This window comes from Labeo rohita, chromosome 2 (assembly GCF_022985175.1).
Source record: "Labeo rohita strain BAU-BD-2019 chromosome 2, IGBB_LRoh.1.0, whole genome shotgun sequence".
In the NCBI taxonomy this organism is placed as follows: domain Eukaryota; kingdom Metazoa; phylum Chordata; class Actinopteri; order Cypriniformes; family Cyprinidae; genus Labeo; species Labeo rohita.
Genome location: NC_066870.1, coordinates 5,139,283 through 5,166,775, shown reverse-complemented (window position 1 = coordinate 5,166,775; position 27,493 = coordinate 5,139,283). Strand labels below are relative to the sequence as shown.

Sequence of the window (27,493 nt, the reverse complement as noted above, 5' to 3'; positions counted from 1 at the left end):
AGTTTTGTGAGAGAAAGGAAACTCAAATGGCAGAAAGCGACATTCTATTTGTTTTTTGTTTAAGTTGATTTTTTTCTGGTATGAGGAAAGTTGAAGTAATCGCGCCGGCGCACGCACACACAAAACATATCAGTTCCAAGCTTCTAGCATTGCTAACTTGACAGCGCAGTTGGTAATTTATCAAAATAAAATACAGTGAAACAAACATCAGCGCACCCGCCTCACTGTGTCACCGTTACAACATGACTGAAGTACATAGTCTATAATTTACATAATAAATAATAGTTTAGCATTTGGATGCATTGCAAATATGGAAATATTATGGAATATTTGGATTTGTGCCGAATGAGAGAGGTAGGATACAAGAGCACAAAGCTCCATTTCGCAGACAGTTGAGTGCGCGAAGCTTTAAAGTAACATTATACTAATTGTCAGCGAGAGACACGTTCAGAATCAGCACATGGTCACTGTCTAGTGGACTTTGTTTTCAAGTGTGCAACTCCTGATATTCGCTGTTCTTCTGCCGGTGATTATCAAACAGAGTTGCATTATTGCGGGCGCCTCCTTCTGGATTGATGGTGAATTGGCTGTATTCGTTGTAAGGCCTCATGCACCGAACCGAGATGCACGTACCGTGACGGTTCGGTATGAATACATTTACCGTTACACCCCTAGAATGCATAATACTAACCAAAAATTAAGTTTTGATATATTTACAAAAGAACATTTACAAAATATTTTCATGGAACATGGTCTTTACTTAATATCCTAGTGATTTTTGGCTTAAAAAAAGCTATAATTTTGACCAATAATTTGTTATTTCTCTTGTACCATTGTCCTCTTTTATGCTAAGAAATAAGTCATTGTTTCGTTGTTGACAGCATTAAGACTGTGTATGGTTCCGTAGGCTATAAAATGCCTTTAATTGTAAGGAAATTACTTGTCTTTAAAAGTTTTGGTTCAGTATACTTACCTGTTAATCAAAAATAGCCTTAAACCTACACTTTTGTTTTCTTTTTCATGTTTTATTTAGTAACTTTCAGGAGGGTGTACTCATTTTTGCAATACAACATTTTATCACTTTGATAAGAAAATCTTATTTTGCTGAATAATTTTGACATTCTTCTTTGGTAATTGATCAAGCAGGCTTGTTGGAACATTATATCTCCAAAGAACCCTATCATGTCTTGCAAGTAAAGAGTAATTGCTCAATTTGTTAAGTTTTAGAGGGGGTGTACTCATTTATGCTGTGCACTGTATGTCCAGAATGTAGTACACATACATAAATATACATATTTGTATGGGCTCTCTCACTGAAATAGGTTTCATTTATGCTTTTACTTCATATGACAATATATTTCATATATTGAAATGTAATATGGACCAAAACTCAATATAAATCAGTCTAAATGTGCACAAAATTCTGAAAGTAATTGGTAGAAGATAGCAATTTTGTGTATTTTACCTTGCGCATATCATCTTTATCTGCTCTGTCAGTCTCTCCGTCCATAAGAGAGGATGTGAACGTGCTCAAATCCTGTTAATAGACAAAACAACAGTTAATGATTAAAAAAAAGAGTTAATGATAAAAAAAAAAAAAAAACTATATGAATCAAAACATTAATAACATGAAGAAGAAACAACTTTAGCCAAATTCATCATATACTTCTCAGAAGTTTACTGTGAATTAGGGATGAATGAGATTTATTGTTAACATACGTTATCAGCCGATTTTACTATTTTTTTATTTATTACCGCTATTGGATGATATTGTAAATGTAATTGTGCATGCTTATTTTTCCTATTTGAACATTTGAAGGCTCATTTAAAGTTAATATTAAAAAATGCTAATGATTAAATAACACTTTTAAATATGATCAATAGCAAATCCTAAAATAAGTATCATTTTTTCATAGTGTATATGATGTTTTGATGCATAAATTCACTTGTAGCATTCATAACTCTTGATATAGTTTTATTTTTAACTATATTTAGATAAAATAGTATAGAGTTTTAGGCCATAGTGAATGAATGAAGACAGAATCAACAATGCTGAGCAAACTGATTCACCAATCGTTAACCTTATTATTCTTTAAGCAGGTGCTGTTAAATTATGTACAAAATTAGGATTAAACAGCCATTTAGGATGTAATTCATGACTGTGTGAGTTAGATTTCACTCTGCCAGACAATCCTGATCCACATAAAGAAAGACAAAATGGACTCTCTAATCTCTTATTCAATGGAGGCAGACTGGGAACAGGATCAAACACTGGTTGGTTTTGTCGACTAATGTCTTTTTGTTGGGCCTGAAAAAACATCACAGTGGGGGGCGATGTCAAAGTTTAGACATGTTTTAGGCAACTGTTCAACAGTCATTTAACTTGTTTAAAACAGTAGATTTCTCTGAACAAAGAGTAGCTCAAACACATTTCACTTTCATACAAAGAATGGCCCAGTGCACAAAGATATATGCTTACGTTAGATTTATAACCCTGCATTCAAATTCATTTTGGGAAAAGAAAGGTAATTTGGACAACTGAGAAAACTGATATGCACTAAGTTTGAGCAGTGAATTTGTTTTCAAACTACAGCCTTTGTTTAGCTCAGGTTCTCCAACTAGCTTGCCAAGTGGCACGCGTTAGCCAAGCTACGTTGAGCAAAAGCACCTTAACTATTCAAGGTTTTCGATTCTTTATTAGTTTACAATACATGCTACTCCTGTCCAACTAGTTTAACATAGCTGATGTACCGGACTATTAAGGATCAGACCAAAACATTTAAAGCGATAGTTTACTAAAAATTAAAATTTGATGTTAATTCACTCACTTTAGGCCATCCAAGATAGGTAATTTCTATTCCTAAGTAGAATGAGTGAAAACAGCCGAAACTTTGGTCTTCGGTGATGCATAAAATGCAAGTCATCAGCTACCGTCACTTTGAGAGTCAAAAAAGCATATCAGGTAACATAACATTAATACTAACGGCTCCTGACAATATATTGAGGTCTTATAAAGCAAAAAAAATCGGTCTGTGCAACTGAACATTATTCACAACATTACTACCTGCAGTCTCAGGCAAATGGGGAAGTCCCATTCTTTCGGTGAGCTGCTTCTTTCAGACAGTTTGCAAATAGTCATTTCACCAGTTTGTTTACGTAATTATGCAATGACATAACATGTGCAATTAAATTACAACACCCAATAATTATGTGAAATGCAGATGTTTTGCATGTCTAAAGCATATACAGTAAATAAACCTGTCTTCATCAGCTCATTGTTTTACATAACCAATGAGAAACCATAAAAACTTTCATTTCAACCTTTTATGCAAATGCTTGGTTCATGCACGCACATATAAGCGGCTCGTCGGATCTGTTTCCTCAGTTCAGTGACTGTTGGAGGAACTGGAGCACTGAATGAGTCAGCAAAAAACAGCATCATAGGATCAGATGTGACCCTGGACCACAAAACCAATCATATAGCACAAGTATATTTGTAGCAATAGCCAACAATACATTGCATGGGTCAAAATGATCGATTTTTCTTATTTGATATTAAGTAAAGATCATGTGCCGTGAAGATATTTTGTAAATTTCCTACCGTTAATATCTCAAAATGTAATATGCATTGCTAAGAACTTAATTTGGACAACTTTAAAGGTCATTTTCTCAATATTTTAATTTTTTTGCACCCTCAGATTCCAGATTTTCAAATAGTTGTATCTCTGCCTAATATTGTCCTATACTAACAAGTGATTTGTTCAGCTTTTAAAATGACCCTTATGATTGGTTTTGTGTTCCAGGGTCACATATAAGCTGGTATTTTGGCTCATTTCAGTTCAGAGTGACTATCAGGCATCTAAAAATTACGTTTTTATTGAGTAACTTGTAGATCTGTGCTGCTTGAGCTGCAAACTCAAGACAGTTTCAGACAGTTCAGTCCGATTTGAACCAAAAGAACCGGTTCAAAAGAACGATTCATTCATGAACCAGACATCACCCAGGACCTTTGCCTGGGGCTATGGATTACAGGTAATAATGTTGTAAATAACTTTCAGTTTCTTGCTCAGATTGATTATTTCATCTCATAAGATCTCAATGTATTGTAAGGGGCCACAGATATTCATTTCGTCTTGCCTGTATATGCTTGTTTTGACTCTTAAAATGCAGGTAGCCATTGACTTGCATTTTTTGAATCACCAAGGATCACAGTTTCAGCTAAAAAGCTTCCTTACTGTTCTACTGAAGATAAAAGTCACCTACACTTAGATCTTTGAAGTCCTGAAGGTGAGTAAATTAACAGCAAATTTTTAAATCAAGGTGAACTATATCTTTAATGCATACTGAAGGGTTGTAACTTTAGTTTGTTACAGTGCCTAAGTTTCACTTTCTGAAAATTATGCCTTGTAAGAAAGATGAAATGATAAACAACTTCCTTTACCAAAACCCTCAAGATGTAAGTGATGCCATCTATGAAAAGATGTGTGTTATACGTACATAATGAACCACTAGAATAGCAGAACACTGTCAAAGCAAATAATAAACTGCTCTACCGATCTGTCTTTTGCCACGATGCAAAGGTTGTTGCTAGTGTTATTGCTAGCTACTCCTCTCCTCAACAAGCTGTTTTAACAAGTACCACAAATAAACATAGCACTCGCTGACAGGCAGGAATTTCATCTTCACAGATGATGACCAGAACCAAGCTACCTTACGCTATACACCATTGTAGTCATCATAGTCAAAACACTCCACAATACCAAAATATTGCATTCTAGAACCGGTCTGAAGAGTCCTACTCACAGAAACTCATCGATGAGCACAGTTATACATATTTATTGTGGTGCCAGGAATTTTATGGTTTGGTATTGAGGCCAAGACTTTAGATTTCTTCACTTAGGCTATAACTCCCTTCCAAACTGTAGCGTAAGAACAGAGAGTCCTTTATGAGCGGAGCCAGGACACACCTCTCATATGGACAGAGATGTTATGAATATGGAGGCAGATAAAAAACTGGAAATACAGTGGTTATTAAATGATTAATTAAATGTAGGAAATTCTGGTTTGTCAGAAGATAGAGCCTCATATAGGAAAATATGATGAAACATCAGAACCTAACAGACAGTTACTGTTCAGTATGATTTGTTTTATTCCTTCTGTATCTTAAATGGGCAGGAAGCCACAAGATTCAAGAGATTCTAACCCAGTAATAGAACTACATTATTAGTTTGTCTTGCCCACAGCAACTTTACTTAATAAATATGATCCACTATTGGAAGATAATTTAAGAAAAAAAAAAAAATAGTTATCAGTATAGAAAAAGTGAGTTTGAACTATTTTTGCTAAATGGGAACTGTAAACAAAAATGTAAGATAAAGGCAGCTCGTTGTTTTTATGTTACTGTTAAATTAGGTTAACTCATATCTCTTATATCTTTGAAAAGCGTGAAGAAGACCTTTGCTCTGTGGATGACAAACAAACTTTTAAGGCCTGCATGGTATGTTATTTACTTATTTACAAGAGAAAAAGTGTAGTCAATCATAATGGGGGTTTACTAATGAGAAACAGAGGACTTTAGTCATTCTGCAGCAGTGGAAGGAGAAAAGAAATGATTTTTCAAAGCTTTTTGCAGAATGGTTTGATGCACAGGTCATATGTTATGTTTGCAAGTGGTTATGTTTATGATTCAGATTAAGTTTATGGCCACAAGCAGATAGCAATGGTTCAGGATGAGGCAGAGGATAGGCAAGAGAGATGATCCTTTAAACAATCTCATAAAATCGTTGGGAGGAAGTCAAATAAGTAACATATTCGGATATATCTTAAATCTTACAGAGTAAGCCTGGACAACTGTTTATTGCGCACTTAATTTCAATAGGATGTTCTTTACTGATCCATAAACATGATGTTTACTGGCCCTAACAGGAAAAACATGTTTACAGAGTAAGACATTTAAAATCAGGGGTGTCTAATCATGCAGATTTTAACTCCAACCAGCTCCATACTTGCCTGAAGACTATGTACTAAAAACATTAAAGTTTTTATTTTAAGTTTTTCCAGGCCAGTAGCTGGCGATGTCACTTTGTAAACAAACACTATGTGCCTGTGCAAATACCTATTGAGGGTTTGCAATTAGGTCAGTCACCTGGATGCGTGGTCATTTCGATGATACTCGGATGTAAACAAACAACAGTATGGATTTTATGGTTAATGTACTACTGAATATGTTGTTCTGCTAATTTATGGTGTCTAAACCATGAAAAAACGTGTGCTGCTACATCATATAGAGAAGGACTTAGTAAGCAGGAAAGTAAGCACAATACTTTACAAACTAAAGCTAATGGGGGTAAAGATACGTACGAGCAGTATTAATTAAGATATTAGCCTAATATTTCACCTACCTGATCAGAAATGATAAACACAAACATTAACGTTGTTAAGATTCTGACTGATTAAGAATCTTAACGTTGGAATCTTAACGTTGTTAAGATTCTAATCTGACTGATTAGTACAGCCCAAAACATGACAATAATTGACCATTTTCAGTAGCAATAATCAGTTGTTACGTTCAGTGCTGCCAATATGGCCGACTGATGATGTGTTGTGAAAACACTCTGTAAACTTAACACGTAATACGCATGTGCATGACTACACTGTTTTCACACACTCACATTTTTGTAATTTACACAGTAATGATAAAGGTATTGTTTTCAAAAGCTTGCATTTTCAGGCCCCGAAACCACAGTTGCTGTGTAAATTAACAGCCAAAATGCATAAAAAGCTGTCCGTATTTAGCTGAAAATGGTGTTGTGTAAACACCCCCATAAGTAATCCTGAAGATCTTAATTAGCTCATTCAGGTGTTTTTAATTAGGACTGAAGCGAAACTCTGCAGGACACTGGCCCTCCAGGAACAGGTTTGCACACCCCTGTTTTAAAGAAACAATTAAATTCACAAATCACCTCAGTATTTACTCACACTCATGTTGTACTAAACTTTTGTGCTATTATTCTGTGAAATGCAAAAAGATAAGTTTTAAAGTCAGCATGAAATGGAAATTCTCCCTTTGTATTTTCCAAATGCATGTTATAGATCTTATTCACAATTCATGCATGCATGTTTCATGTTATTTTAGTTTTTCACCTTGTAATTTGAATCAACATGTCATAACTGGGCTTCTGCCTGATGAGCAATGACCACATCTAAACATCCACTTAAAAATCAATGCACAGAACCAAATCCCCATCCTACATTATATCCCCCAGCGATAATCTGTTAAACTCAGATGTACGTCCCACATTTTTTCTTGACTATAAATAGAGTTTTTTTTACACAGGTCTTTTTCATCAGTTATGGTTTACTGTGATTTTGTATATAAAATGTAAAAAAAAAATGTCCATAAAAATATTCCATAGAACTTCTGTGCCATATTCTATGACTCTGGACCACAAAACCAGTCGTAAGTAGCATGGTTCTTTTTCTAGCAATAGCCAACAATACATTGTATGGGTCAAAATGATCATTTTTTCTTTTATGCCAAAAATTACTAGGTAGTAATTAAAGATCATGTTCCATGAAGATATTTTGTAAACTTCCTACTGTAAATATATCAAAACGTAATTTTTGATTAGTAATATGCATTCCTAAGAACTTCATTTGGACAAATTTTCTCAGTATTTTAATTTTTTTCCACCCTCAGATTCCAGATTTTCAAATAGTTGTATCTCTGCCACATGTTGCCCTATCCTAACAAACCATACATCAATAGAAAGCTTTCAGATGATTTATAAATTTCAGTTTAAAAAAAAACGACCCTTATGGCTGGTTTTGTGGACCAGGGTTGCATGTTAGCTTTGTGTGAGCAACAGAAAGAAAGTGAGATCATTCACAAACAGTATTCTCTCCATCGAATCTCTGCATTTTAGTTTTGCATTTAATAACGTCACTGGTCTCAAAACGCCGACGATTATGGGATGCGTCATGGAAAAGAGCTGTTCAAAGACCCCTTTAAAAAAAAATCTGTTTTTTTGTTCTGTTCCACTGAAAAAATAACCTAACAACATTAATGTGTTTGGCTCATGAGGGGGAGTAAATAATGATGGAATATTAATTTTATGATCTAACTGTACAGCAGCAGGGTGTCTGAAAAATATTATTGCAAGCCATGAGCAGGAAATTATGTTTCATCCCTTTGAAAACCTGAGAGGAGTATACAGTGCATGCTAGGAGATAAAAACTTGGCTAAAGAATGCAGGATGGCTTACTTATTATCTCCAAGAAAGACAGAATATCAGAGTCTTAACTTTAACTTATCTTTGTTTTGAGTAGATGCCCTTGAATGGCATTCCATAAAGGAATAATATACAGACCTGGCCTTGATGTTAATTATACAGGCAGAGGGAGTTTGCATTTCTGCATGTAACGCTATGATGAGTCACGGCTGAGCAGAACGCGCTCTCTTACAGCTGTTTCCCTCACTTCCTCTTTCAGATTTCTAAACAGCCTGGCTCAAGCAAATAGCATGGCGTGCCAAAACATTTACAATTTAAGCGTACTTTTCGTGCAATTCTTGCAAAAACTACCGCGTACTTTCTGTTTTGGTTGTCGTACGCAAGCAATCGCAGGCCTGTTCAACCAAAGCTTACACACGCGTTCATGTTTGCTACACGCGTTCACGTCGGGGCGGGGGAGGGTTTGCAACTCCTGTTTTGACAGCTCAAGCAGAACTGATTTCATACGAAACATGATACTTTTATACTTAGCATGACCGTAGTAAGAAAAAAATACAACGCGACTCAAAACGTCTGAATTAATTTTAGCTTAATAAGTTGCAGTGACTTCTTATGCAACAATGTAACATTAAGAGGTTCTAAAAATGCAATAGCTAACATTCCAAAAATGTATCAGAACGTTTGGAATGTAACTTACTGGAGACAACGAGTAGACGCGCTGTACTTTAAAGACAGCAAACGTATCAAACGCGTTCCACACGCCCACGCAGCAACACTCACGCGGAATTGACAACACTTGAAGCAGTAAAGTTGTAAAATATAAACAGCGAAACTAAACTCACTGGCATGTTTAGGCGCAGAGCTCGCTTTTTCTTTGAGGATTTCTTTGCACTATCCTTTTTCTTGGAGTCCATCACTGTACTTCCCATTTTCCTCCAGTCAGAATTCTTCTGTTAATATTTAGGAAGAAGACGATCTCCACTGACGAAATTATTCACGCCTGTTTAGCGATGAAATCGTCGTCCGTAACGTGAATTTTGCAGCAGCTCGTCGGACTTAAAACGAGCACATCCCGAGACTCCAGTTCCTTATCAGTGTCACTGCGCTGTGGAGGACATCCGCATTCAACTCCACTGCTGTCATGGGTTCGATTCCCGCACTGAGCAGGCGGTTCGTCCGGAGACTGCGCACACCCTCCTCTCCTGCATAGTGAAGGGCTGTAAAGTTGCAGCAGAATAGTCTTGCTAAGAAGTGAGTTTTATTTACTTACCTGTCTCGGAAGTTTAACTTCTGCAACATCTGCGTAAGCGTGAAGCTGGTGTCACCCGACTGACTTCCACTCGCAGTATCACTTTCTATTTATTATAGCTGCAAGCAAAGTAATGACAAAATGGTAAATTTTGTTTACAAAGACATATACTGCCCTCCAAATGTTTGGAAACGCCCCAGAAAAGTGAGGTTTTTGACAATATTGGCATAAATCCTTTTTAATTGGTGATCATTTTGCACTGATAAGGGACAACACAAACTACGAAAACATATTTTATTACATAAACAGTTTATACATTGAAAAAAATTCATTTTTTTGATTTATCAAAATTTCCACCATTAGCAGCTATTACAGCTCTGCATAGTCTGGGCCTAAACTCATTGTATTCTAAACTTGTGTTGTGCAATCAATTGTTGAAGCTATTAAGGTGTGCTGACCCAAAAATCCTGGGCCAACTTTAAACCAGTAACCAGGCATCACAGCTGGCAAAAGGGGCATGTCTGACTTTGACATGTATGTATTGCCATTATTATGCAATCAAAATGAAAATTATTATTGCTGGTCTTCAATGATAATGTCAAGTTACTGTCAAATGTATTTGCACCCAAAAATGATAAGGATTAATGCTGATATCGTCCGAAACCACACTTTGCCAAGGGTGTTTCCAAACTTTTGGAGGGCTGTGTATTAATTTGATATTTTCTGTGTGTATTTTTACATTATATTATATTATAATATATTAAAAAAAGAAAAAAGTTCACTCAAAAATACAAAATAATTTACTTACCCTTTCATTCCAGCCTGTATGACTTCTGTTGTTTTGTGTGTTTTTTTCGTACAGTTTGGACAACTGAGGGACTCATATGCAACTATTACAGAAGGCTCATATGCTCACCGATGCTCCAGAAGAAAACACCATGCATTAAAACCTGGGGGGTGAAAACGTTTTGAATTTTTTTTGAAGATCAGGCTAAATTTAACTTATTTTGTCTTCTGGGAAAACCCTCCAGTAACTGTTCTTAAAGCTAGTTCACCCAAAAATACTAAATAATTTACTTACCTTTATGTCGTTCCAGACCTGTATGACTTCTGTTGTTCTGTGTGTTTTTTTCATACAGTTTAATTTCAAACTGTGTTTGTCTGTACAAGAACATATAAGTCAATGTTTAGCTCTTAAAGGTATAACTTAAATGAAAATTTGCTGTTAATTTACTTACCCTTATGCCATCCAAGGTGTAGGCACACTGAGAGTCCAAAACAGCATATACAGGCGAGGCAAAATTAATACCCGTGGCTCGTTACAATATACAGTTGAGGTCAAAAGTTTACATACCCATCACAGAATCATTAAAAATGTTAATTATTTTAACAAAATAAGAGGGATCATACAAAATGCATGTTATTGTTTATTTAGTACTGACCTGAATTAGATATTTTAAATAAAAGACATTTACATATAATCCACAAGAGAAAACAATAGTTGAATTTATAAAAATTACCCAGTTCAAAAGTTTACATACGCTTGATTCTTAATACTGTGTTGTTACCGGAATGATCAACAGCTGTGTTTTTTTGTTTAGTGATAGTTGTTCATGAGTCCCTTGTTTGTCCTGAACAGTTAAACTGCCCGCTGTTCTTCAGAAAAATCCTTCAGGTCCCACAAATTCTTGGTTTTTCAGCATTTTTGTGTTTTTGCACCCTGACTGTATGGTTTTGAGATCCATCTTTTCACACTGAGGACAACTGAGGGACTGATATGCAACTCCTGTAGCCTCTGAAGTGCGGTACTAAATGAGTATGATAATATGATATTTAGACAAAATAAGAAAAATGTACACATCTCCATTCTGTTCGAAAGTTTTTTTCTTAATGCATGGCTTTCTGGTGCATCAGTGAGTGTGTGAACCTTTTGTAATAGTTGCATATGAGTCTCTCAGTTGTCCTCAGTGTAAAAAAAATGGATCTCAAAATCATACAGTAATTGCTGAAAAGGGTTCAAATACACAAAAATGCTAGAAAACCAGTTTAACTGTTCAGGACAAACAAGGGATTCATGAACAACTATCACTAAACAAAAAACACAGCTATGGATCATTTAGGTAACAACACAGTGTTAAGAACTTTTGAACAGTGTCATTTTTTATAAATTCAGCTATTATTTTCTCTTGTGGACTATATGTAAACATCTTATTCAATATCTTATTCAGGTCAGTACTAAATAAACAATAACATGCATTTTGTTATTTGGATGTAAACTTTTGACCTCAACTGAATATTATATTATATTATATTATATTATATTATATTATATTATATTATTGAATATAGGAGGGAAAAAAACAGCAACTGTTCACTAAAGCTAGTTCACCCAAAAATAATGTATTTACTTTTATGTCATTCCAGACCTGTATAACTTCTGTTCTTTTGTGAAGTATAAAAGGTATAACTGTTCTTAAAGGTATATTTGAAATAAAAAATGTTGCTGTTAATTTACTCACCCTCATGCCATCCATTTTTTTCCTCATAGTAAAAAAATAAAGAAGATTTTTTTGCTGAAACCATGGTCCTTGGTGATTCATAAAATTCAAGTCAGTGGCTACCATCACTTCAATGTCACTTTTAATAATATATTGAGGTCTGTGCACGAAACTGAAATTTCTGACACTGAATTCAGATTTGCTTTGATATCTTTCTACCTTGTGTACTCATCTCACGTCTTCAGTTGTACCTGTAATTGCAGTTGGCTATTTAGAACTAAGTTTCAGTAGAACTGAAACCAAATGAACCTCATGCAAGACCCACATCTAAAAAGGTCTCTCATCATAAGGCGAAGACACTAAGGGAACCTCGCTAAGCTTGTTAATGAATGTATGTGGTTTATCTTCTATAAGTAGTTCACGAAGTTGACATAATAAAAGTGGAGTTGCATACTACAGTCTCTAGGGGGCACTACTGTGCTGCACCCTAAATCACTTTCTTCAGTTTTGCATGTGCGCAAACTGCTTACCCACATACTTACCCACTTTCTTGCTTTCTGAGCAAAAATATAAGTGACACTGGTATATTTGAAAAAGTTATTTGATGTGAATTATTATTTCAGAGAGCCAAAAATGGCTTATTTGGATATGTGGATTTGCTAAACAAATGATTCTGTATCAGTATATCTATTGTTTCATCATCTAGCATTTGAATAGACGGAGGTGGATATCAGCTCAGCACTTGCTCCGATTTAGTAGTGTTAGATGTGGTGATTCGGGAGGCCCTTGAAGGCGTCTGACTTCATCCTGCTGTTCGAGAAGCTGCTTTTGCATTTGTGTAGCAGTGTGTGTGAAGACATTATCATCCTGGAATACGGGATCATCATAATGGGACAGTGTTTGAATAATTGGGAGCAGCTGGTCCTGTAAAATAGCCTCATATTTCTTGCCTGTAATATGACCCTGTGGAGCAATCATCAGACCTAATGACTGCTGCATCATTATAGATTCTCTGCCATGCTTAATACCTGTAAGCAGATACAGTATTGTGCGATATAAGCTACATTAAAAAACGTTGTAAAATGTCATCTTGTGAAATAGTTAGATAATTATTACATTTCTGCATTGTTTTCATGTTACTGGTGATGTACTGCATTTATCAGGCAATTTGATAATCAATATGGATCCAGATATAGTGCAAACTGAATTTAGTGCACTCAGACAGTGTCTCTTATGTTTCATATCCTACAGTGATCATTGCTTCTAGTTCATTATTATGTGATACTGCCCTTCAGAGCATCGTGGAAGTGTTGATGTGTAGTTGATTTAATTTTCTGCAGCCTAGTCGTGTAAAATCCACTGTCTGTCCACAGGTTCAAGTTTCCAGTCTTTCTTTCTCCCAGCACAAGCTGCACTCAGATTCTCAGGGTCCCTACATAGTGCTCAATGCTCCTTACTCTTTTTCCTTACCAAAAAGAAGTATACTTCAAGTTTATTTTATTAAGTATACTTAAGTAAAGTTCAAGTATATTTTTACGTATACTTTATGTAGTAAGTATACAAATATCAGCATACTAGTAGTATACTTTTCAGTGTACTACTTTTATACTCCTTGGGACTAAATTGGCCCACTTTCTAGTATATAAAAGTATACTTTTAAGTATTCTTTAAGTATAACAGTAGTAAACTTTGAGTACACAACTAGTTTACATCTATGTTTTCAGTTTGTACTGCAAGTATGCTAAAAGTGAACTAATAGGTATACTGATAGTTCACTAATTGAATACTTTTTTATGCATTTTTAGTACACTTCGAAGTAAATTCTCAGTAAACTACAAGATTAGTAGTTTCATACTTTAAGTATACTCATAAGTTTTATTTATGTTAACTTCATATCATACTTCTAGTATAGTATCATGTCCGTATTCAGGTATTTATATATATCTTCTTATATGAATATCCAAACATACTCAACATCATGAATAGCTTAATCTAACGTGTAGACAACATTGTCTTTGTAAAGCCTTTTACAAGATTAAAATATCCAGAGAGTGTATGTAAGTTGTTGGAAGTATCTAGGCCTCAAAACTAGATACACAAACCTCAAGAACGGTGGCAATCAGCAAATATTAAAATGATTAGATCTGTACGTCACAGTACAACAAATAACTAACAATAATGACAAAACAACAACAAAAAAGTTTAAATGAAGTCAGCAGACAGCAAACAATAATCCTATAACAGTAACTGGATAATTTATTCATGCTGCAATGCATGCTGGGAACTTACAAAGCCTTGAAATTTCAACAATATGAAATTCTTTGTTCAGACAACTGTGTTTGACTGGTTGGAACAACATTATTGTAATTTTATTGGTCTGACAAGGGTTTTTAGTTTAAAAAATAGCATTTTTTAGTATTTAAGACAAAATGTTTCATAAAATGGAAAATATGTATTTGCATTTTTTACAGTGTGAAAGCATCTGTTTTTGTTTCTTCTTCGCTTGTGTTTTGGAAATTTTGTACAGAAGATGTGTAATAGCATCTCTCATATATAACAATGAAAACACATGATGAACACACAATACTTTTTCTAAGTATAAATCAAGTATACTTAAATGTAATTTTAACTATATTGCTGATAAGTATATAAAGCACATTTCTGAGAAGTACATAAAAAGTAGACTGAAAGTATACTTTCCTATTTTTAGTTTAAAAGAAGTATACTAATAGCACACTTGAATAAACTTCTTTTTTGTAAGGGCTGTGCTAACTACTTCCTTCCGCCCATGGATTCAAATCTCAGTTTGACACTTCAAAAGCTGAGCCCAAGCCTCTGAGACTAATTCGAAAATGTCACTTGAGAACTAGAATCGAAGTTGCTTCATTAAAAGCTTATTGTATTACTGTACTAAAAGCTCGCTGTATTATGTAGAGTATATTGAGAGTCAGATGGACTGAGCGAGTGTGTTTGTTTATCTGCATCTGACACAGCATTCATTCTTCAGCTCAGTCTCATATTCATAATAAAACATTAGTTTGAATGTCCGCTGAGGAAATCTTTCTCGTAACATCCTTTCATCTGTTCATCTGTTAAGGATGATTTCTAATGCCAGCGCTGCTAGGTGCATTAGTTGGCTGCGTCTTACAAGCTGTTGTTGAAATTAAAAATAATTTCCTTGCTTATAACCCTGTTTTAGTCTTTTTCAATATAGAAGTCTGCTGACTCACTCATAAAAACAGTATTTTGTCGCCATCTAATGGCGAAATAATGTAACTAAAATTACCATCACTGTTTCCCAATACTAAATACTATTATTAAATACTACTATTATTTATATAAAATACTATCGATTGAATAATAGTACTTAGTAAAAAAAACAACTGCCATCATAAAAGTTGCTAGGCAATTCAGTCAAAAGTACAAAGAAAGTGCTCTAATATACAGCATTAAATTTACAAAAAATATAGGGGAGAGTAGGGTAAGATGAGCCATTTTTTACTTATGTGGTCCTCAGGATAAGGGAAAATGAGGATATTTCCTATAATTTTAAATGATCTGAATGTACCTATGGCAAAGGATTCTAAAAATATGGCTTCTTATAAAAAGGGTTCCTGTGGCTCAATTTGCCCCAGGTTAGGGGTAAGCTGACCCGAGTCAGTGGGTAAGTTGAACCATCTGATTTTAAACTATCTGATTGAATCTGACTCAAACCCACGAGTAATTTTGAAGATGATTTACCTCTTTTATTTTTACAGTCGTATTTCTTATCTTAAAGCTAACTTAAACAAAATAAATCTAGTCAAGTGAAGTTTCATTTTCAGTCTTTAATTTGCATGTCTGAAACAATATGTTGAGCACCAGTTTTAACCTTCCCAAAAACAGACTTAACAGAGAGCTTGTTGAGTAAAATGAAATAAAAACTGAATGGTGGAGTAAGTTAAAGTGCTGGCTCAACTTACCCCACCAGCTGGCATTTTGGGAAAAAAACTAGTTAGCTTACCAATTCTGGCTAATATTTAGCTAAATGATTTGCATAGTTGTATATGTTGCTAAATCACCTATATGCATCATAAATATTTTTTAAACCTGCATAAACCTTTGATGTAACAGCCATTACATCTGTTATGCTAAAATTTTACTGTGACAAGCCAAAAACAGTTTTTAAAGTAAATGTGTGCCTTCCACTCTACCCATGTGTCTCTCTTTTTCACTTTGGTAGAAATGATGTGTGATTCCAAAATACATGCACACATGACAGTAAAAGTGTACAGTTGACAAGATACAGGGGGTGGGTCAACTTACCCACTGGCTCAACTTACCCCACTCTTCCCTAATGTGATTGATTTTGCCCTTAGCCAACACTATTTGCTTTGGAAGACTGCCCGTTAGATTTACCCAAAACGAATTATGTCATGTTTAACCACTATAGAGACATCAGAGCCAGCTGTAAATTCCAGAAGAACGGGCCGAGGTGAGGAGCTTTCAGTGGGTTCATGAACGCTGAACTCACATCTCCAAAAACATAGAAGCAACTTTTTAAATAGACGTTATCTTTATTAAAAACAAACCACACATTAGAAGTCTAAAGACTGAAAATCTGTTTTGTTAAAACTACATTCCTTGACACAAAAACAGTATTATTTTTAAAATTATAGTGGATTTGGGTGTCCGCCATGAGACTCGCTGCACTCTTCTCAGCCAATTAGATTAGAAATCAGATTTTCTACATTTTTGCATAAATATAACATAAAACATCATCGAATTTTTAACACAAGTCCTGAAAGTTGACAAATAGAACCCAATCAAACAAATGAGATAAAAAATATACTTTGTCGTTTATTTACTGAGAAACATCATCCACTGTTAAATATTTGTGAGTTGCAAAAGTATGTGAATCTTTGCTTTCAGTATCTGTTGTGAGCCCTTTTTGAAGCGATAACCACAGGTAACATATTTTGTAACCGCTGATCAGTCCTGCACAACAGCTTGTAGGAACTTTAGCCCATTCTTCAGTACAGAAACACTTGAAACCTGTGATATTGGTGGGTTTCCTCCTATGAACTGCTTGCTTCAGGTTTTTCCACAACATTTCAGTTGGATTAAGGTCCAGACTTTGACTCAGGCATTTCAAATCATTAACCTTGTTCTTCTTTAACCATTTTTTTGGTAGAATGACTTGTGTGCTTGTGGTCATTGTCTTGCTGCACGACCCACTTTCTTCTAAGATGGAGTTCTCAGACAGATGTCCTGACATTTTCATTTTCTGGTATAATTCAGAATTCATTGCTTCGTCAATGATGGCAAGCCATTCTGGCCAAGATGCAGCAAAGCAGACCCAAACCATGATATGGTGATGTTTCACAGATGGAATAAGGTTCTTATGCTTGAATGAAGTGTTTTTTCCTTTTCCAAGCATAACACTTCTCATTTAAACCCAAAACATTTTACTTTGGTCTCATTCATCCACAAAACAGTTCTCCAATAGCCCTCTGACTTGTCCATATGATCTTTAGCAAACTGCAGACCGACAGCAGTTTTTTTTTTTTTTTTTTTTGTGGCTTTCTCCTTGCAACTCTGCCATTCATACCATGGTTGTTCAGTGTTCTCTTGATGTTGGACTCATGAACATTAATATTAACCAATGTGAGAAAGGCCTTTTATGTGCTTAAAAGTTACCCTGAGGTCCTTTGTAACCTTGCAGACTATTACAAGTCTTGCTTTGGAGTCATATTTGTTGGTCAGACACTCCTAGGGAGGGTAATAGTGGTCTTGAATTTCCCATATTTGTAAACTATCTGTCTGACTGTGGATTTGTCGAGTCCAAACTCTTTAGAGATGGTTTGTAACCTTTTCTAGCCGAATGAACAATGAACAACAACAACTCTTTTTCTGAGGTTCTCAGAGATCTACTTTGTTCGTGCCATGATCAGACTTTGATAGATTTGTGTTCTTTAATTAAAACAGGGCATACACTGGCACCTGATAGTCATCCTATTGATTGATAACACCATCTGAAGAAATGGACAATAATTTTACCTTAAAATTAACTGCTAATCCTAGAGATTCACATATTTTTGCAACTCACAGATATTTAACACTGGACCCTTTTTCTCAATAAATAAATTACAAACTATATGTTTTCATCTCATTTCTCAGGACTTCTGTGAAAATCTGATGAACTTTTTGCAGACATATAGAAAATTCTAAAGGGTTCACAAACTTTTAGGCAGCACTGTGTATATACAGGTGCTGGTCATATTATTAGAATATCGTCAAAAAGTTGATTTATTTCACTAATTCCATTCAAGAAGTGAAACTTGTATAATGTATACATTCATTCCACACAGACTGATATATTTCAAGTGTTTATTTCTTTTAATTTTGATGATTATAACTGACAACTAATTAAAACCCCAAATTTAGTATCTCAGAAAATTAGAATATTGTGAAAAGGTTCAGTATTGAAGACACCTGGTGCCACACTCTAATCAGCTAATTAACTCAAAACACCTGCAAAGGCCTTTAAACGGTCTCTCAGTCTAGTTCTGTAGGCTACAAAATCATGGGGAAGACTGCTGATTTGACAGTTGTCCAAAAGACGACCATTGACACCTTGCACAAGGAGGGCAAGACACAAAAGGTCACTGCAAAAGAGGCTGGCTGTTCACAGAGCTCTGTGTCCAAGCACATTAATAGAGAGGCGCAGGGAAGGAAAAGATGTGGTAGAAAAAAGTGTACAAGCAATAGGGATAACCGCACCCTGGAGAGAATTGTGAAACAAAACCCATTCAAAAATGTGGGGGAGATTCACAAAGAGTGGACTGCAGCTGGAGTCAGTGCTTCAAGAACCACTACGCACGGATGTATGCAAGACATGGGTTTCAGCTGTCGCATTCCTTGTGTCAAGCCACTCTTGAACAACGGACAGCGTCAGAAGCGTCTCGCCTGGGCTAAAGACCCAGGTTTTATACAAGTTTCACTTCTTGAATGGAATTAGTGAAATAAATCAACTTTTTGAAGATATTCTAATTATATGACCAGCACCTGTGTGTGTGTGTGTGTGTGTGTGTGTGTGTGTGTGTGTGTATATGTGTGTGTATATATATAAGTATATATGTACAGTAGTCAACATATGAAGTGGATCAAAAGCTTTCATTAAATGTGTCCTAAAACCTTAGGACAACGTTTTTTGATCCACTTCACATGTTAACTACTGCATATACAAAAATATATACAGCTCTAATGTACAGCATTAAATTTACAAAAAATATACGGGAGAGTGGGGTCCTCAGGATAAGGGAAAGTGAGGATATTTCCTATAATTTTAAGTGATTTTAATGTATCTATAGCACAGGATTCTAAAAATATGGTTTCTTATAAAAAATGGTTCCTGTGGCTCAATTTGCCCCAGGTTAGGGGTAAACTGACCCGAGTCAGTGGGTAAGATGAACCATCTGATTTTAAACTGACTGAATCTGATTCAAACCCACGAGTAATTTTGAAGATGATTTACCTCTTTTAATTTTACAGCCATATTTCTTATCTTAAAGCTAACTTAAACAGATATATATATATATATATATATATACTGTATATTTATATAATTAATATATAATTTATAAATTATATAATTCCCGCACATTTTATATGTTACTCACTAATTTCAATCATGTTCTTATTTCTCAAAATCATTATTCTCGTTTATTGTTTATTACCAACAGATGGCGCATTTTGTTAATGATTCCACATTGTAACCCAGTGAGGCTTCGTCGTAATTAAGAAAAGCAAAAAAATCATCATATATTATATGCATGGACATCATCCTCAAGTTACATATGTTGAACTTTAAATAAACTTAACCTTATTGGTGTAAGATCTTTACTTTACTTTACATTCTGGTGTAACATGTAACTTGTGTTTGACTGATGGTCAGATGGCCCGTCTTGAGGCAGAAAAGCAACCTCCCTCATCAGGGACTGACAGTCAGCATGAGACATGTTTGGTCAGAGGTTTTGGTTTTCATCTAACATGGTGTGTGGCACTGTGGCCAAACAGCTTTCTTCTGCTCTCCCCTGTCCAGAGTGCATTGTTCCAGTTCAGTCAGCTCACAAGATGAAGTTGGCGAGACAACCTGATGTGAATGAATGGCCTGGGGTTTGAAATGTAGATAAATTGGAAGATTATTTTTTGGACAGTGGAACAACCGACTACAAATTGCTTTGCTATAAAACCCATCCTAGACTGCAGTTTCAGGGGCGTCAAATCCTTCTTTTGAGAGTCTCAATAAGGGTTTTTGGATATTGGTGGTTTTCGGATATGTAGTAGTAGTCCAAATCTGTGTGCCTAGTTTTAACATGACAGTAGAAGTGTTTCAGCTGCATTTCTGTTGAATCAAATATAGTATAAATTAGTACAAATGCAATGTTTTAGTTACTGTATGATATTAGTGAAGCTTTTAAATAACAAGCCAGTTTTACCACAGCTTAATGGTCAGTTCTAGATAAAATAAATAAGAAACAAATAAGCTTTTCCACTCAAAAAACAAAAACAAAAAAACAAATAAGCATATATATAATCACATGATTCAGATATTCAGTTAAGTTGTATACATTTAGATATTCTGTTTTCTTCAATAGTTTAATTTGTATTTTTAAGCATCTTGTTTTGACAAGTTGACAACTTGACAACTTTTGCTTATTAGATGTCCCAGACATGTGTCACAGTTTCTTAGAATTTAACGCTGCAAGGCTTTCAAAATAGCGTCTGCAAACGTAAGTTACGCTTATTGTTCTGTATTCTCCCTGAAGGTGTTAAAACCACAGTTGTTAGTAAGTTATTCCGTGCGCCCTACAAGAACCTAACAGGGTGCATTTTGTCTTGATTCCATAACTAATTGGTTGCAAGAGAAGTACATAGATCTTCTGTAGGTACTTACCCTAGTCCCTTCCTGTCATGTAGGCACAGCATATAAAATGTTTAGTTTCAGAAGACTCTCCTTGCATTCTGCAAACATTGTATTTCCTTTGGGCTTTTCTTTTTCTATACTCTGATCTTCACATCTTTAATCTATTAGATACAATACTTTCAATTAATACTTAAGATTTTTTAAAGATGTTGTTTGAACATTAATGTGTGTTGGCAGTGTATGTACACATCTACTCTACAATATTAAAAATCCATGCAGTGGTTTTTAATTAATCTGTAAAAATAATATCCCCTTTTTCAAACTGAGCAATTCTCAGATCCCTGTCGTTGTGGTGTCACACTGACAGAGGCCGCTCGCACAATAGTTGATTGACATGAGTGTTTTACCTCAAACCCGCCCTAAATCAGCTGTAACAGTCCGATCTTCATCATTTCGATGCGGGAGCAGGGATGTAAGTTGGACAAGAATATCTCTGTAATGACTGGATGTAATAATGAACATAGTGGTCGTCATTTACTCCCGACATCTGAGCCGCTGAAGATGCAGTGGATTACATTTGTTTGTGAAGGGAATGCGCCTCCTGATCTTCATAAATGAGTCTATGTTCGCGCAAATCATTCGTGATCCAGCTTCACTTACAGCAGAAGTGAGTGTAACGGTTTTTATGAATCTCTGCAATCACCTTTCCTAATAATGTGCTAGTTAGCACGCGGCTAAATGCGGATAAAGTAAACAATCTCTGAGAGCACAGCTCGTCACTCCACAGAGAGAAGAGGGGGGTGGGGCGAGCAGAGCTCATTTGCATTTAACAGAGCAATCCATCAGAATGGGTTGATTTTTGCAGAGCTCATTTTGGCAAGGTAAAAAGGGTGTTGTTTTACACAACCATTAAGAATTTTTAACCAAAGTATATTATAGACTTTTCATTAAAGGAGAAGTCCACTTCCGAACAACAGTTTACAAATAATTTACTCACCCCCTTGTTTTTTCAGTTGTAAAGAAAATATGTTTTTTGTGGAAAACATTTTAGCATTTTTCTCCATACAATGGACTGATATGGTGCCCTGATTTTGAACTTCCAAAATGCAGTTTAAATGCGGGTTTTATCTAGCGCAACGACAGGTTATTTTAATAAAAAGTAATACAATTTATATACTTTTTAATGCCAAATGCTTGTCTTGTCTTACTCTGCCTGGTCTGTTTTTGTTCCTGTTCATGACAGGTTATGTCAAAAACTCTCATCTCATGTTCTCCCTCAACTTCGAAATCATCCTATATCACTGTTTTATCTTTTTTTGTTGAGGGTGTTTCCCCTCTTCTTTGCATGTTCACTTTGCAAAGACTGGGTCGGTACTTCTGCAGCAATGTAGGATGATTTTGAAATTATTTTTAAAGTTGAGGGAGGAAATATGATTGGAGTTTTTCGACATACTATAACTGTCTTGAGCCAGAATACACAGAGTTCAGTGAGAGCAAGACAAGACGAGCATTTGAGATTAAGAAGTATTTAAATTGTATTTTTTTAAAATGAAAATAACAGATCGTTTGGCATTTAAACTGCATTTTGGAAGTTCAAAATCGGGGCACCATATCAGTCCATTATATGGAGAAAAATGCAGAAATGTTTCTCCTTTAAGACCCTAAAGAATCATATCAACTTGTGGAACATGGGCATCCGATAACCCTTTTAATATTTACATGATTCATTTGTTATCTTTATAATTAGTGGTCAATGGCAGCTAATTATAACTAGCCTATGGCAGCCCACAGAACCACTTGCTGGAAAGTTATGAAATTTGGCACATAGAAAGAGGACAGTCTGAACTGTCACCATAGCCAATTTGGAGTCTCTAACTAAAAACTGTCCAAAGTTGCACGTGTAAGGGCTAGAAATAAAATTTGCGTTAATAAGCAAATTGGCAAAATTGGCATATAGGGAAAAAGTTTTTTGTTTACCGCATTAACAAATTTGATGGCATAGTGCCAAACTGCATTTGAGGCTGTATCTCTGTATCAGACACCAGAATCTGTGTGTATTGTTGTCACTTCACACTGACCACATTAATTTGGTAAAAATTGGTAAACCATTAAATCATATTACTAATGATTGTATTTATCAATTTTCAGCCATTTTTACTAAAAGCATCTTAAAATGTTTTAATTACTCATTGCTGCATTTGGTCTAAAGCTTGCATGCATTCTGCCTCTTTTGTACTTGGCCCCATTTTTATTTTTTTTAAACTTTGTTTTCCTTATTTGAATTTGATCTCTGACATAATCATTGCTCGTCTGCCTAGATCTCACTGCATCAATAGTGATAGGGCTAGTTCACCACTCAGATCAGGGTGTGTCAGTGTAATTAGAGTGTCCCACTCAAATATTTAACATAGGATCACTAAGCCGATGCAACACAAACTTCTTCCACTCTTGATATGGACCTTGTCATGATACAAGAACACTGCGTACAAGTCAGTACAACACAATTTCATGTTATGGGGAGCCTCAGGGTGTGTTGGTGTGTTTTGCTTAGTCCAAGGACGTTAAGAGGAATCTTAGACCACAATATGACCCCCTCACTGAAGATTAAATGCAATGAAATGCTTGGCAACAGATAATTAGTCGACCCTTGCTATGAGTTTAATTGACAGGTGATCTGACCAATCATAATGCTGAATCTGCCATTTTGTTTAAGAAAAACAAAGCAGACAGGAGAGTAGATTAACGTCAATGGAATTTAACTTGAAAAATGGTGTGGATTGGCATTTTTCTGCTGTTGAAACAAGATACCTTCTGATGTTCATGCACGTTTATTTCATGCTACAACTAATAAAGGAATGATCCGTTCACATCCCACTTGAACTGACGCGCTGCAGCGATCTGCCATGACACATTAAAGAGCCACAAAACGCTATTTATTGTTTGAATTTCTTTAAAAAAAAAAAAAAAAAAAATAAATAAAAGCTGAGACTTTAATACCAAAAGTAACCTGCTCTGTCAGGTTCCTCTTTGCTCCACAATGTATTTTTCACTGCCTTATGTGTGGCATGAGGGCCATGGTTTGCTGGACGTAGCAACAGTAACTAAGGAGGGTGCGTCATATTTACATTTTCAGTCACAGAAAAACACAACGTGTTGTATAAACGGTCATTTGAGGGAGAAAACGTCAAATGGTGACTGAAAATGCATCAACTAGAATAAAGAAGAAACATTTTATTCTTACCTTTGTAGTCCGAAAAGTCACTTCAGGAGACTTGATAGTACAGTCTGCAATACAGAGATGCGCAATGCTACAGCAGTTTTGTAAATGGGTCACATGCTGTATTCGTCTAATCAATGACACTGACACCACAAATATACAAATAAGAAAAGTTAACCCAAGATTTAGGAATGTAAAGTGTTCAATGTCATTTTATGAATACCCAGGATTAATTGTTGCATACCCATGTCAACATGATGCAAGATAATACAATATACAAGGGCGTAAATTTCATCTAACAGTAGGGGGGATAATAAACACAAATTTCTCAAGAGCAATTTTTGAAAGGGACAAAATTATACAGCCAAAATTGTACTTGCAAGGACAGGTATGTGTACACAGCATGTGTATATAGCATGGAGACTGTGTTTAAATGTGAGTTCGGTTTATAGGTTCACCTCGCGGTCATATTATAATTATTAAATTACTTTACGTCTTCCACATAGTATTTTAGGTTTTGTCTGGGACTGAGGACGTCTCTTATTTACAGGTAGATATTTAACCGCAGCAAGCCCACTGATCTGCCATATGATGCAAGAAAAAACCAACAGTTAACTATTTAAAATGTAGGACAGTATTGTTTTCAAAGTTTTCTTTTGCCATTTGGTGTGAAAATACCTTTAGAGAACAGAATAAAACAATGCATCACGTAATCTTAACTGAAGGAATGAAATTTCAAGCTTTTTTTCATATTTAAAGAGCAGGTCAAACGGGTTTTTGACAAATATCTTTTTTTTTCCACAGTTTGTAGCGTAGCTAGACTTCAGTGTAAACGGTCTGCAAAGGTGTTAATCAAAAAAGTGTATGATAAATAAAGATATTGTCTCTCAAAAGAAAGAGTCAACTCAGAACCGCCTTAAAGGAACACTCCACTTGTTTTGACAATAGGCTCATTTCCCAACTCCCCTAGTGTTGAACAGTTGAGTTTTATCGTTTTCGAATCCATCCAGCTGATCTCCGGCACTTTTAAAACAGCTTAGCATAGATCATTGAATCTGATTAGACCGTTGGCATGTCGCTCAAAAATGACCAAAGGGTTTCGATATTTTTTTCTATTTAAATCTTGACTCTTTTGTAGATACATCTTGCACTAAGACCAACGGAAAATGAAAAGCTGTGATTTTCTAGGCCAATCTGGCTAGGAACTATACACTCATTCCGACGTAATAATCGAGAAACTTTGCTTCCTTGATAGGCTAACTTCCGTCAACATAACCAACGTGACCACCTGCTTTTTAAAAATGGAGCGTTCCTTTAAATCATATTCTCGAATCTTCTGCCTGTTACCAATATACATCATACACATACACAATCCACACCTGCCCACAAACACTTCCGCTAGTTAGTGTGTTCCTCATGTCGATAAGACGCTGTGTTCTGTGCTCTGAAAGCAAGTTTTTGTTTTTATTGCTGAAAGATGATGATGTGAAGAATCAGTGGTTAACATTCTTTTTTTGCCCAACACCACCACAGCAATACAATTCATCCCATATACAAAGTTTAAACCCCTGAGAAACGTCCTGATCAAGTCATGCTTGCAATGGAGATACCAATGCAGCTGAGCGACTGCATTGGTATCATCCTTGGACTCAGGCTCAAATTGATGAAGTAATATCAATGCCATTTTTGAACCTTATAGCATTTTTTTTTTACAAGTAACCCTCTGGAGCAAAACATTAATTATGGTAATGGGCGTTTCATTTCTGACATGCATTGTATATTGAAAGACCAATCACAACAGACTTGGCCAAATGGCCAGTCAGAGCAGTGTACGCTTATGGAAGGGAGGGGTTTTCAGACCTTTGAGCACAGAACTGCTTCGAACGAATCATTTTGAAATCATTGAGAAATGACTGAGAAAATTACAATGTTTTCTGACCTTAGATGTATATAAACCTGTCATAGAGGACTCCAACACAATATTAGGACACTTTAAAATACTATATGACCTGCTCTTTAATATTCTGAAACAACAGTGAAATATTTGTAATTTAAATATCACTTCAAAAATAGCAACACATTACAAAAGAAAAATAAGTTGTGCATCATTTAATGATGTAAAATATTTTATTATTTTTTTTGTAAATGTAAATTCAATTCCTCAAATACCAAACCCTATATCGCTCTGTGTACTTCAAAAAAGCTTCAGTTTCCAAAACAATTTAGACTACTATACAGAGCAAAAGAAAAAAAAAAAAAAAGAAAAAAAAAAAAAACACTAGGAAATTGATGTATTTTACAAGACAAGGAAAATATCCATGAAACAATTTTGTTACAGCTGTTCATTGAGAAAAAATATATACAACTGACTCTTTTGAAAAATTCATGCCCAGTACAATACAAAGTCTAAACTGTCCATTTTTCAACGTGAAATTGTGCACACAGAAACTCCCAAATTGAAATAACAAGGCATGTGAAATGTGAAAAACAGTTTTTGGCTACAAAATGAATAGCGCTCTCTTAACAGATGCTTCACTTCAATCAATAAAACTAATACAAGCATATGTTTTCCATATGTACATCATTTTCAGAGTTACGCTGACCCTTCCTCTCACCGATTCCCGCTCATAACGTCTCCAACGAGCAAACTTCTCAATTGAACAAGCTGATGTTGCATGTTATCAAACCCATACGACAGCCTTTGTAAAAAACGAGCGTGATCTACTTGTGCCTTTTCAGGTTACGCATGTGATCTCATAATCGGTTTGTGAGGTTTAAAGTTCATTTCACAGTTATCCCTACATCTACAATCCCACCTGATTTACTAGAATGTCACTTTTGAATTCCGTGTCGCTGCGATCCGTAACATAAAATGGAATAAAATGAAATGAAAACCAACAAAATGGTCAGCAATAATGTATAAACCACAAAGTCACTACAAATACCACATCCTAAGCACAGAGAAAATACTTTTCTTGTGAAATCACCTTTGTAATTCTGTACATTTGCGTAATTACACGTGTACACGTGGTATCGTGATGTGTCTTTGTTAAATAATTTCCGAAGAGGAAAAGAAAGGAGAAAAAAAAAGGCAAAACAAAACAGCACATCTAAAATATCTGAACATCAATATGAATAAGGTAGTGAATAAGGTAGTATTTGGTCAATCATTCCGATATTTCTCTATATTTACACGGTATTTACAGATGTAACAGAATCTCAAACTGCGTGCAAGAATCGCAGTCGGGCTTCCTTTTGATCGGCATTAAAACCGCTTTTAAAAATAGGCCCATTCATTCACTCACACAGTAATAAATACAAAACACCTTTATTTTCTTACACTAAACAATGAGAGATATCTAGGATAAAACTGACTCATGGAATCAAGTA

General features: G+C 35.3%; 1 protein-coding gene across 3 annotated transcripts in view; it reads right to left on the bottom strand.

The window, feature by feature from the left end:
- prkag2b (protein kinase, AMP-activated, gamma 2 non-catalytic subunit b) overlaps positions 1-9,392 on the bottom strand; it is a 47,308-nt gene extending 37,916 nt beyond the window's left edge. The window contains exons 1-2 of one of the 3 annotated variants that reach the window (XR_007829954.1): positions 9,074-9,392; positions 1,466-1,537 (exon numbers count right to left, since the gene is read on the bottom strand). Coding sequence is in view for 2 of the 3 variants with exons in the window: in XM_051138310.1 (XP_050994267.1) it covers positions 1,466-1,537; positions 9,074-9,160 (159 nt within the window). In the remaining variant the exon portion in view is untranslated. Of the gene's footprint in view, positions 1-1,465; positions 1,538-8,369; positions 8,621-9,073 lie in introns of those variants that run through there. The other 2 variants (XM_051138310.1, XM_051138320.1) reach the window with 2 other exon arrangements.
- Between the last annotated feature and the right edge of the window lie 18,101 nt (positions 9,393-27,493).